The 13,911-nt window shown below is 38.9% G+C and overlaps 1 protein-coding gene across 1 annotated transcript in view; it reads right to left on the bottom strand.

Annotated features, from left to right (window-relative positions):
* The window catches only part of PGM5 (phosphoglucomutase 5), an 80,069-nt gene that overhangs the window by 28,332 nt on the left and 37,826 nt on the right, over nt 1–13,911 (bottom strand). Inside the window, exon 7 of the mRNA XM_054810655.1 lies at nt 3,952–4,067. Within this exon, the coding sequence (XP_054666630.1) occupies nt 3,952–4,067 (116 nt within the window). The remainder of the gene's footprint in view (nt 1–3,951; nt 4,068–13,911) is intronic.

A 13,911-nucleotide genomic window follows, 5' to 3' on the forward strand; every position in this document is an offset into this window, starting at 1 on the left:
TTAGTTATCCTGTCTAGTGTATTGCATTCTGTAAATGTGATTTTAAATCAAAAATCTGACTGCAGTGAATATACAAAACTCAGTAAATCGTTTTGTTTGCACACACCTTGAGTCTTACAAATTCATCACCCAGTAATCTGCAACTTGACGATATTTTAGGCAAATGGATGTTCAAGGCAGTCTCATCTGTTCCTTTATTCAAGTTAATAAGATTATTTTAGATTTGTGTTACTGTAACAGATACCACCAAACAGCTCTTTTAAGGCTTTCACTCATTTCAGCACATCTTTATATTCTCCACTAGTTCTTCTCCACAAAATCATGCAGGACAAGGCGGCTAGTGTTAATGGCATCTGAAATTTGGAGATGAAGCATGCAAATTTATGAAAGATGTAGCAATTACTGAAGTGGCTTAAACTGCAAAAAGATAAATCAGCCACACAGCTCTCCTAATCCTGATTAATAGTTTGCTGATGAAATTTGGAAACTAATTGCTGCTGCTGACGCCCTTCTCTGAACTGTGTCCTGGGCATTAGTCATAGAACCAGAAAGCTACTAACCTCATCTGACAAGCTCCCCACACTGCTACAAAAATGGAAGAAGTTTTTAAAGCATTGGTTGAGCTCCAAGATCAGCTGCCAGAAAACAAGTCTGGGAAACACAGCCCTATGGGATGTTTTCAAAATCTTTTGTCCTTTTATAGCAGAAATTTTGCTTTTATTTACTTGCCAGAGCAAAATCCCTTATGTTATAAAACCAAGGCTCTGTATTATTTGGAAATTCCAGCTGGGCTGGATTACCTGAGTACCAAGCAATGGTCTCCAGTGCTGTTCAGTTAGTTTGATGATAGAACGTGGATCTGTAAAAACTCTTTCTGTTGCACAGAGCAGCAAGCTTCCCACTCTGATCAGCCATACAGTACATTTCTTTAAATATTCCGTGGTGAAAGCTAAAGGAGTGCCAAGTTTCAGTTCCCTAAATAGATATGATTGAGGGGAAAGCTGTAAAATTGATTCAAATGCCCAATACTGGCAGAAACTTGTGAGGATCAGGCAGCTTAGGACACTACTAAAAGATTTGCAATAAGGTAAATATTTATTGCTAAAAACAGCTCACATCGCTAAAGTATTGGTCATCTACAGACCAGACTGTGTTTTACAAATAAACTTCCTGGCATACGAGGTATTTTCAGACAGCTGCATTGAATTGAAAGATGATAAGGAAACTGAGGCAGGGAGAAATACAAACTTTAGGCATCACAGTCATTGCATAATTTCCCTGTAGGCACTGTCACGATTCATTTACACAGCAACTACACACACACCGAGGAATTTAAACCCAGTGCTCAAGTTGTCTGCATGCCCGTGGGATTGAATCTTGAAGTTCAGATTAGCCTTTAGATGGCATTGGCTTAAATGGGAGGTCAGAAGGCTTTCTGCACTGAAGTGCTGCAGGCACAACAAAGCTCATCTGACCAGAACGTAGCAGGAAGCACATCTTATATATTGCTGTAGAGCAGATCTCCATGCTGGCCAACAATATGTTGTTCAAGCACCCTTAGAATTCACAGGAGACAGAATTTATCAGGAATCTGAAGAATTAATCATAGGATAGGAGAACCAGATTAAGACAGGAACACAGAGAGTGCTAGGAATGCAGAGACTGGCCTGAAGTCAGGAGACAGGAGCTGCAAAATACAGACAGAGGCCATAGTACAAAATGCAATTGTTTTAGGGCCCTACAGAAGGATACAAGTGAAGGAAAAAAGCCAAGTGTAAGAACAGAAAGAAGTTAGAAAAATTTTCTTGCCTACCTAGAACAGACATAATCCAGAGGTCCTTCCTCGACCTCTATCAGACACCTGTTCTTCCTCTCCAGCTTCAACAGCCATCTGATACTCAGGGTAATAAAGTTAGGCTCTCGGTATTTCAGTAGATCAAGCCCTGAAATCAGTTACCTTAATTCCTATATAACTGATCTGCAAGGTGAAGTCCACCAATGCTTGGGACAGCCTGGTTAGCAAGATCTGAACATGCCTTTTTAATGCACCAGGGAAATTTTATGTTTGGCTTTTTTATAACTGCACCATAAAATGTTAATGACGAGTCTCCTCAAAGGAGACAAGGTTTCTACTAAGCAAAGATTCTTCCTTTCTCCCTGAGACAGAAAGCATCTGCAAGAGTCATAGTCAACATCACCTGATGAAGATGGTCTAAGAGCCTTACTTCCCAAGGAGAAATAGACCTGAGTCAGTGCTTTGTCATGGCATATGGCACATAGAGGCCACCCTGCTTGCTTTACATACCTCTACAGATAAAAACACATGCAGTAGGAGATGCTGCGCTCTGTGGGCTAAGGTACACAGATGTACTGTCTATGGGAACTCACCATCAAACTCCTGCAAGCTCCTTCCCATCAAAACCCACACTTCCCTTTCTTCAGCATGATGATGAAGGCAGAATTTTTTTCCAAATAATGTGGGTACTAATTTGGTCATACTGATATCTCAAGACCCACCCAAGTTTCATGGAAATATCTGGGTTTGGATGAGCAGAAGGAACTTCAATATTTAGAGGGAAGGGGTACAGAACTGGCCTGGTGAAAAAGCATCAAAAAGCAGTGAGAGTTGAAAACTCCCCAGTCCACACATCTCATGGGCAAATGGAGACGCAGTCTAACAACATACCACAACAAATGTCAGCACTTTCTGAAAGGTACAAGAGCTTCCTGCCCCTCCCTCCAAGACAGAACTCAATCAATGACTTTGCAGAACACCCTTTGAAAATACCTGTTCAAAAGATACATTAATGACAGGCTAACGTATAAAGTGGCATGTCTATGGCTTAAAGGTATCTTCGTTTTTTAAAAAGCAACATTCTGCTCTAATTGACCTCAAACCACAAACTTAATACTAGACTTAACTCAATCAAAGCAAAATGAAATTCGTAACCAAGTGTCACCGCATGGTAAATTATTTTCTATGAAAAGCTGTAGGCAATTAATTAATTAATATTATAGATATATATAATATATAGATAAATAATAAAATAAAAAACTCCATGGAACTCACATCAAAATACAGAATAACTTATTAACCAGGCAAATGCTTAAATTGTTCTGATATGTGCTCATTCAAAACCACTTGTAACATAACCCTACTAATAAATAAAAAGAAGAAACAATTTCTGTGCCAGAATCCAGGAAAGAAAAAAAGAAACAGTGTGAAATTTATCCCATTTTTCTCATAAACCAAAACCACATTTGTGAAGATTTACAGACTACATATTTTAATTGTTTGCTCTAATGCTTCCCATCAGTACTGAATTAATGAGGATTCAAATTTGTCTTTCATTCTGCACTCTATTGTTTGACTAGTTCTTGGGACAGATAAGGGAGAAATACTTAGGGAAAACACAGATGCTGACATGTAACTGAATTTCTTCTAAGGATGATTTTATCCAACATTTGAGTAATTGTGATGTTCCAAAAAGAGATGCCTGCAACAGGTTTGATTAGACATACCATTAGACATACCAATCCTCATACTTTGTGCACTGAATCACATTAGGAAAAAGCACGTGGTTTTGCATACAGGCAAAATCCCTCCAAATGTTGTTGCGGTCTGTGAAAAGACTGTTACAGTGGAAGCAGTGAGACCTTTCTGCATCATGTTCAAGTAAGAAAAGAGTGTCAGGCACCTCTGAAAGCTGTCTGGGCAGTGATAAGATTGCCTCTGGCTTATGAATGTCCATCTTCCACATTTTTCATACCTCAAGGTACCGGACACCAGAGTCGCAAGAAGATCCTCAAGATGTGAACAACTGACAGTTCTCTGTTCCAGCACAAGACAGAGTTAATTTGCTAATTCTTTTGGCTTTGACTTGAGGCACCCAGGAAAATTAAAAGTTCTCATTAAAAGTCTGTGGAAACTTTTCATTACGTATTACTTACCAGTGCCAAAGCTTTCCTCTCCACAAAGTGAGCAACGTCCAGAGTCCATGAGGTTGGAAAAATATCTCCATCCTGTTGGTGTCTCATACACAGGAACCTTCATTACTTTTGCCACTCTGGAAAAGACACAATAAAACATCACATCACACTATTATGACAGTGGTTTTTTTACATATGGCATGAGATCAGTTGAGGAATATTCTAGACCTTGCTACATCATCTCCTGACAGCTGGGCTATAAGTAAAAAACAAACAAACCAACACAGAACAGATCAACAGGACCGTTCAAAACTAATACGTGTCTCAGAACCTGACTTCAACCAGAACACAGATACGTTTATACACTAAGTATAGTACTTTGGAAAATGTGGAACCTCAGCTCAATACGCTTTACCAGTATCTTTCTCTTGTTATGGAGCAAGAAATAGTTATATCTAGAGATACAGAGTTTTCTTGTACTAATGTTTTAACAAAAGTTAAAGCATCATGTTGAAGTACCTTCCTTTACAAAACACAAGTTGCCAACACCGATATGCTTGAAAGACACTTTTACTTCTGTTCATGTGTTCAAAGCCAAGACAATACAGGAATGTTTCCATGATGCAACATCTCCTCTAAAAAAGCTTTCTCAGTCTCAACCTGAGTCTGAGCTTATTTTCTCTGTCTCCTCTGATGGACCTAGATGAAATACTCCCACTAGCTGGCTGACCTGCCAGCATTTTCAAACCACCATATAAGCTGGATGTGCTTTCCCTTCCCCAGGTTAACTGGTAATTTTTCCTGTCATAAAGTATAATGAAAAAATCCTTTCTTGGACTAAAAAAAACAGAAACAAGAAAGAAACAAATCCTCTAAGGAACCCAGTACCAAGCTGGGATTTATGCAGGATGAATATTACCATTCTTCTTGTTTCTAAATATATTTGCTTGTTTTCATTGTGTGCCTAGGATTTTCAGAGCCAACTTTCATAATATGAAAAATAAGACTTGAGATATAGTCAAGCAATCTGACTGACTAAAAAGGACCTTACGATCTCCCTGGGATTGCTGCAACAATCACACCTAATAAACATTTCCTGAATTCCACCCCCACAGAAAAGTACTTCATGTGAGACGATTTACATAATTTTAACTGCCGTCAAGCCCAGGCAAAGCAGATCAATCAAAGCGGGATTCAGTGTACTTAACACAATCCACCTAGAAGTTTCTTGTCAAGGTGAAAGCAGTCACCTCTCTGATCAACAGGGAGACACCTGTTTTCAGACAGTCCATCACTCTGTCTTAAAGTAGGCATGTAAGGTAGATGGGATGAACTGTCCAAAGATGCAAATACTGACCTTTCAAAACCTGATATATAAAGGTACCTAAATGACAGCTCAGCAGTTAAGTATTCTCTCTGAAATCTTTAAATTGTTCATCAGCACTGGTGTTAAGTCTCCAAATCCACTTTTTTTTTAATGTAGTAAGTACCCATTGCAATCTAAGTCCCCTCCTATTCAGCTTAGGTGTTCACTTTTGTATTTATATATTACGTCTAAAAAGAGTGGTTTTTTAAATGATATAGAGTAAGAATTGCTGATCCTTATTTGAAAAGAGTTAAAGAGGTACCTGGAGAAAAAAATATTATCAAAATGTTTAATCCTAAACTTGGTTTTCATGTCTCTAGTTTAGAGGTAGAGGCAAGTGTATACCTTCTTGTGTTTATACAGCACTAGTTATATTATTGGCCCATAGAAATGCTGCTGCATAAGGGAGGTTATACAGTGCAGAGCTGAACAGGTTTCTGGCTGGCTCTGCAAAAAATCAAGAACATAAAAGGATTTAATCTCTGTGTGACAGTAACTGCAGGCAGGGAACAGGACTGCGCTGCCAAAAAGTAGAAAACAATCACCCAGAAAACAATGGCTAACATGCTGGAAGAGCAAAAACAGTTCTCTTGAGGTAGCCTAACAATACAGCAGGAATATCTCTGCTTGCAGAAATGTTCCCATATCCTGGTACTGGTTTTGGAGAAGGAAATCCTTTCCCTTTCACTATTCTGTATTCCTCTAGCCTGGGGAGAAACGGCCTTGGCTGGAGCTATCTTGACCAGCACCAAAGGCTTCCAGGGGCTGTAACAGGTTTCAAAGGTTTCTATGCATTTGGCTAGCACTGAAAATACAGATGTTGATTCTGTTGGCATTGGGGTTACTTTAAACTAAGCCCTTCAAACAAACAAACAAACATAACATACATATAGACATATACATACAAAGTTTATAGTGAAATATGACAGATTGTTCCTTGTAGTATTTTTTTATTCTTGACTCTTAAGACTTTAACAGAGTAAATAAGTAGAAGCAACTGAAAATTAAGAATACTGGGTTTTTTATTACCATTTTACTGAAATAAAGAATCATCACTGGAAGTCTCAATAAATGCAGAATGTGCCTTTATGCAACCTATAGATATTTAAGGTGAATGGCCACCCCAGGAAACATGAGGGGTTCCCACAGGAATATGCAAAAAATTCTCAAAGCTGCAGACTCAGAGAAATAATGTGCTGCATCAGATCAAACAAATAACAATGCAAACTACAGGAAAATACCCTCAGAGTAACGAAACTAATATTCTGTAACTGAGAAATTACTAGATCTTCAAAGCCAGGGAAAACAGAGATTAACTGCACGAAGGAGGAGGGATTTTTAATGCTCCTACATCTGCATCCTTCTGGAAATAAAACTGGTATGACTTCAGTAAAGAAAAAAAAAAACAAACCTTCATTTACCAAAACTTTTTTTTCACTTTACATTTACCAGTCTGCTTTCTTGTAGACAAAATGAGAGCTTTCAGTCACTGGTACACCAAGTACCCACATTTTTTTTAAAAAAAGTGTCAGCTGAGACAAAAGAGTAGCATCCCTTGTAGACCAAAATTTGGAAATTGTTTCAATGTACCACATAAGATTTCCAGCACTACCTAATGCAGCATATGACTTCATGACAAGCTTGAAAGATACTAAGGAAATATTTTATTCTGCTAGGCAAATAAATGTGTAGGATGAAGGTTTCTGGAACTTGACAGTTCAAACAAGTCTATATATATGCAGCTTTTTAAGTTTCTCTTCTTACTGTATGTTTGCACTGAGTGCCTAAATTTGGGGAGTTAGAAATGGAAAGTCAAGTGGTTTTGTTGTCTATTGGAGATCTCTTGGTCAGACAGGATACTACTTCTCTCAGAAAGTGAGTTTTGGAACCAGTGCTGCAAAGAGTGTACATCTTGCACAGGTCTCACTCATCACAGTAAATTTTATATGTCCTTATATATATGTATAATGCATCATCATCAAGATACTGATGCAGTAGTGCTCCTGTAAGGGCAATACCTCAGTCTCCGAGTTCTCTGGGTGAAGGTGTTAGCTGTCAAAATGCCCACCTTGATGGATGGAATACACTTCCAGAGCAATTCAAAGTAAAAACTGGAAAAAAATACGCCATTTGAATAGGTTCATTTTCCTAGTCTATATGAAGTAAAGGCATTCTATTTATGTCTAACCACACAGCTGATACACCTGTGTTTATATGTTCCATGAGTATGAACTATGTAGAAGGAATACCATAAACCATGGATATTCTGGTTCTTGTCACCTCAGACATTTAATGGGGCTGACTTCAGACAGTATTCTTGCTTGCCTTCTTTCAGCGTAAGTGCTCACTACATCAATGAGATTACACAATAGAGTTTCTTCTGTGTGTAGCACTAATTAGCTCTTGCTAGACTAGGAAACGGGGTATTTACACTTGGACCTAAACTGAAGGGCAATCACCTTAGTTATTCTGCCCATATCAGAGCTAAGGGTATTTATGTTCCCTGTATGCTGAAATGCTAATAAAGGAGGAAAAAATAAATCAAAGAAGAGTGGACTGTACTTTTTACAATTACACACATTATTTAAAACTATGTTTTGTGAATTTAAAAAAAGTGGGAACAGCTGTTTTTAAATGGGGAGATAATAAAGTGAGTTAAAATAAGAATATAAATTATTGTAAGGTTATATAGTTAAATTTACCCTCGTACTGTACAACTTTACTCTAACTTTTATTTTGAAGAGTTAGTTCCACACCACCTATGCTGTTCACCCACTTTTTATTGAAACATAAGGAGAACACATACAATGCAACCATGAGAAGCAGTTTGAGTTATTTCATCACTAGAAAACAGAATTATTGGGGAGTTTAGTACCAATACAGAACTGTTAAGCCCATTCTTGAAGTCTACAATATATCTCACCAAAGCATGAGCTGGCCAGTTCATAATAAAGGTAATAATGAACATAATAATAATCTTAATAATGAAGATCAGGATTTTTTAAAATTTCCTGCCAGGAAAAAAAAAAAAAAAACAAAACAAACAACTAACCCTCAAAAAACCCCAAAACCACAAAAAACCCAAGTTAATTCTAAAATTGCTCCTGAAAGCCTTAACAGACTAATGTGGAAAACTTACGTCTTCTGCACGAGGCAACTGGACTACTTATTGTACAGCTGCACATCAGATCTTCTTCCTTGTACTTCATAGCCGTATGCGTGCCACCTAACTAGGAAAACAGAGTGTACAGGACTCTCGATAGCCCAAATGATTTTCCTTGGAATTACAGTAAAAATATTATCATGCTTAAACTGTGTAAAAAGATAAATTTCCATTAGAAAAAAAAAATCTTTTATTAAAAAGGGTTAGAGGAATATCCTTGTGAGACCTTTCTTGCAGTTTTCCACACAGTGGAGACAACAGACTATTTTTCACAGATGGGCTAATAAAGCAAAGTGGTCCTTGAGGGTATCTCCCAGTCACTGTGGTTTTGCACTAGGAAAACACAACTGACTTCAACAGAATTACCCTGACTTACTTTAACAAAAGTAAGAGGGAAGTTTGCTCCAACCTATTCACTACAATGCCAAAAACATCCTGATGAATACACAACATTCAGATACAACAAATGGCCTGCAGCAAGCTGACTTTCTTGTGCCCAGTGAAACCTTTATAACTCCTGAGAATAGATCAGTCAATCAAACAAAATTATCCTGCCGAAGTCATGACGCCTGTTCACCACAAAGATAAAGGTCACAACACTGGGGGAAGGGCTTTCTTTGACAGGTCTCACGAACAGTTGTAAATGACTGCCTAGAGTTTTGCATTGTAGGTGAAATGCTGGCTAAGGTAAACTGCAGTGTCACATACATTCTGGAGTCTGAATTTGGAGGAAGAAAGAGATATTAATGAAAGAACTGTTAAAGAAGCCACTATTGCATGTCCTTGTCTCTCTTGTCTTCCACCACCTACAGATATCAGCTGCACGTGTGAAAAATGTTCACAGACACTTGGCTGAGCAGGCTTCAAAACACAGACTGGCGTTTCATGGACACTTTTTTTTTTTCAATCCTACTCCTCTTTTTGCAGCCAGCACTGAGGTAGACAAAGTGCTGTAATTTAGAGAGCAACGAGTCTGATGCTGCGGAAGGGCTTGGGCCCTAACAAACAGGAATTGAAGGAATTTGTGGGACAGACATGTGGGTCACTGAAGGACAGTGAGCGGTAGCAGCATTTCACAAGACATTACCCCTGTAATGGTTTCTTTCAGAGTTACTGGCTATAGAAGAAAAAAGGTTTCACACAGGGTCTTCTAAATGTCTACTTAGCTACTGAAGAAGGCTGTGCTATCTAATCTCCAGCTGATAAAAGCCTAATTTAAGGTCTGAAGCATATTTTATTTTAAAGACTATGGTTTGACTGAAACTAAGAAACCAGTTTTTCTTCCCACTTCTGCAGTCTTTCTTCATACAAAGAATGAAAAAATATCTCAAGTAAGGATCTGCATCTGATTTATCAAGAAAATATGAGTTTTATCACTTTCATTCTTTCAACCCTCTTCTCCATCCCACCGGTGGGAAAGGGGAGGGGGAAGGAGGGGAGTGAGCAAGCGGCTGTGTGGTGCGCAGCTGCTGGCTGGGGCTAAACCATGACAAGCTGAAAATAAAGGTCTTCACACAGTCTAACCTTGGCATACAAATGTGTTTTATTTGCTATTCTACTTCTGAGATGGTTAAAAAATTTTTAACACTTTGCACACTTCTGAGATCAAAACAACTGACTGCATATATCGATGTTTCCATCCCTTTATTAGAGATCCTGCTTTTGTTATTCTCTAACTATATAGTATGGTCTTTGCCTTGATGGACTTGCTTAAGTGTACTCACAACCAGACCTAAAATTTCCTGGGTTCAGCCTTTTGGAGTACTAAGATGACATCCAGGATTGAGCTCTTATGATGCTGCCACAGTTTCTTTTCCATCCAATCATTTGCATTAGTTATCTCATTCCCTCTCCAACATTCAAATTTCTTTTGCAAAGAAATTTTTTTTTTAAACTTTATTGAAAATTTAGACACAGTATTCATTGCCTTTTTAGGCACCAAATCCCAATCCCGTTCTCACTGCCTGTTGCTTCCACTTGTTCTTTCTGTGGTCTCTTCTTGGTGGTGCTGAAGACCTGTTTGCTGTTTTGTTTCTCAACTTTGGAAGTTTAATTCAGCTCACCTTTGGTCAGTTCCCCTCTTCATTCTTACTGTTTCTGAAGATGCAGGAACTGTGAACTAAATGGTTTTAACGTTTTTCTTCAGTCTCTTCTTTAAGTCTCTCCTTATTTTAGCTATGCATCTCCAGCAGCCTGTGAGAAATTCACAGCAGTAGCAATGACAGCACCAGCACTGGCACCCACTATAATGCGAAATGGATGTTCTGCTTCTGGATGTTTTCACTCTGCCTGCACCGCCTTCCCTTAAAAGGCTTCGACTGCATATTGTGCAAGGAGCAGAACTAAAACAACAGTCACCCCCCCCTTATATGGTCAAGTATTACAGTGTTACTTCTTCCCAGTCTTTAATTTATTAAGCAAAAAGCAGTGGAATGCTAAGCCCTCGCACACAACACAGATAACCAGGACATTTCACGAAGATAAGATGTAAACTGCCATGGCTGGCAGAGAGGCTGTCAGGAGCACAGGGCAGAAAAAAAAAAGTAGACATTTCTTTTCTTTCTGCTTTCTAGTATGCTACATCTCACAGAGAAAGATCCTAGAAACAGAAATCAATAAACAGAAACCATCTGAAGACACTATAGCTACAAAGGTTCTAAAAACATTTGGCTATTTTGGTTTTGCTTCCTCCTCACCCCTGCAAAGTTTTAACTCTAAAATGCTTCTGCAGGTGGACTAAAGGTACACTGAACCAAAGTCTGGTGTTTAGGGGTAGTTTCTGTCTTGAAAACTGGTAACTTCAGGTGGATTTTTTTGGTTGACCATAGCTCTGAGGACGGTTATAGATTGCTAATAGCTGCAGAAATCATCTTCTTGTTAAAATTCTATTCAGGACAATCTGAATTCCCTTTCTATCAATGGAGCCTCCTGGTACTCATGTAACGTATCTGCGGTGCCAACTTATCTGTTCCAATATTGTCTCCTGCCTCTCAGTCTCACATTGGCCTTTCCCCGTGTTTGAAATCTTTCAACGGCAAAAACTAAAAATTATCCCAGCAGAAAGGCAAAGTCCTATAAACACAACCTACCTCACTCATGCCTGGTAACACACAGCAACCATACATACTAGAAACTTATTTGAGCTACATGGAACACGTTCATGTTCAGTACAATCACCACTATACCCCAAGGACGTGAACTATTGTTTGGAAGGTCAGCCCCTTGGCTTCAAATTCCTAAAACAAATAAATTAAAAACTTAGGATCTCCCTTTGGGCCCTTCAAGTTCATTCGAGTTTTTCTGTCTCCTGCAGGAGCAGACTTGAAAAGGCTTGCACTATCACAAGCGTAGTTAAAACGCTCAGCAGGTAACTCAGGCTCCCAAACACACGCGCAGTGGGGCCCTGCAGTTATTTACACTCTTGTTGCCACCTATAGGCCTTGGTGTGAACGCACAGCTCAACATTCCATACTATTCCATTTTCCCGCACACAGACTCCATATTATCTCAGCCAAATGTTACAAGCACCTGGTGCAACATACCAAAAAGGCAGCACTTTTTAAAGTACTTGAGACACTTTACAAAATAACGGTAAACTAGCTTGTGTCCCAATCCCAACAGGCAACTTTCTGATTCAGTCCCAGGGGGCAAAAGTCAGTTCCTGTGCCTAACTTCACGGCCAGCTACACAGACGGGAGCGCTGCACAACTGAAATGCATTTGTACGCGGGCCAAGAGCTGCAGCACAGCTCTGCTTCAAACCTCTGAGAAAGGGCTGCAGAATGCCTCGGCCTCTTCCCTGCTCTTCAGGGAGTAAGTGGTCAAAGTAAAAATAGCCAGCATGGGTCCTTGCTGAGTCTGGCTTTGCCTTCAAAACTAATGTGATAATCCTGTCCACTGTGGGCAGGAGATGTAAGGATACTTTTTATGGACACTGTACTTGAGCCCAGTCTCCCTAATCTGCTCTGGAGTGAACTGCCACTGACGCAGAATTCACTGCTGAGTGGGGATAGTAAATGCACCTTTAACAAATAGACAAGGCAGATGGCATGCAAAACTGGAATATTTCACCCTGTATTTGCAAGTAGGTTATTGTCATAATGATCAAGATATGAAATTACTGTCAATGTTAAAACTATCAATAGCATGCAAGTTACATACGTATTATCATGGTGAGACTGTTACCATCTCCAATTTGTGGGCACTATGAGGCATTAAAGAATCTTTTTCTGAGAACTTGCATGGGAGGAGACCTCAAACACAGCCTCAGGTTTTAAGGCCTTGAGTACAGCTTTGGCTTATAAGTTCCTCTCTGAAGTCTGGATGATAACAGAGTGTCCTAGCAATGAGATTCCATTGGAGAAAAAAGTTTTCTGAAGAGCTCAGTGCTTAATTCAATTTAATTGAAGTTTGTGCATATGAAAACTAAGAACTTACTTTCTTTTCAAGGTAATACAGCATTAAAGAAATCCCACCACGAAAAACTGGACTTTATCAGAAACCTCTCCTTCAGACAGGAAACTGGCCAATGAGCCTACAACATCTGTTTCTGCTCAGCCAGACTATCATGGCATGAACAGTGCTGTCAGCGTGAAAGCACTGCAGCTCAGACTACAAAACACACGATTCTTTGCAGTCTCCAGAAAAAAAGAAAGAAAAAAAAAAAAAACCCAAAATCCCTTCTGTCAGCTTTTAAAAAAATCTCAGCACTTTAACAGATTTTAGCATGGAGCAGATGTTCAGAAAAGCATCAGAAATGGACACAACTGCTAGATACTAGACTTTTGCACAACAATAACAAAATTAAATTGAATAAATACTGACTTAGTGGTGTTTGCTATGAGTAGAGCTACTAAGAAGTACTTTCTTCAAATTGCTTTTACCATTGGAATTCTCCTGTAATAAATACATTATAGGTCAAGAGAAAAAAAATCTTCTTTGTTAGAAAGAAAAATTAATTGAATCATAATGAGAAACCTTTAATTCCTGAAGAAGTATTTCTGCACTTATTACAGGCAGTGGAACCAGGCCTTACATGAATTCACATCTAACTGCTAGAAATTATTCTCAGTTACTTTTTACTAGGAATTAGTTGAGTGTAAAATTCTGTTTCCAAACATTAATAATTTTACCCATTTGAAATCCTCACATTGCCACCACTTGTCTTTTCTTTCTTTCCCATTGAATGATACACGTCAGAATTAATCCACTGTGTTTAAAAATAACCCAGACTGTCAACCTGAATGTTTGTATCTGGACTGAGTTTGCTAAGAGCAAAAGTTTATTCCAAGTACAGTATTTATTTTTGTGGATGCCCCGTCCCCGGAAGTGTTTAAGATCAGGTTGGATGGGGCTTTGGGCAACCTGGTGTAGTGGAGGGTGTCCCTGCCCATGGCAGGGGGGTTGGAACTAGATGGTCTTTAAGATCCCTTCCAACCCAAACCATTCTATGA

This window comes from Grus americana, chromosome Z, assembly GCF_028858705.1.
Source record: "Grus americana isolate bGruAme1 chromosome Z, bGruAme1.mat, whole genome shotgun sequence".
In the NCBI taxonomy this organism is placed as follows: Eukaryota; Metazoa; Chordata; class Aves; order Gruiformes; family Gruidae; genus Grus; species Grus americana.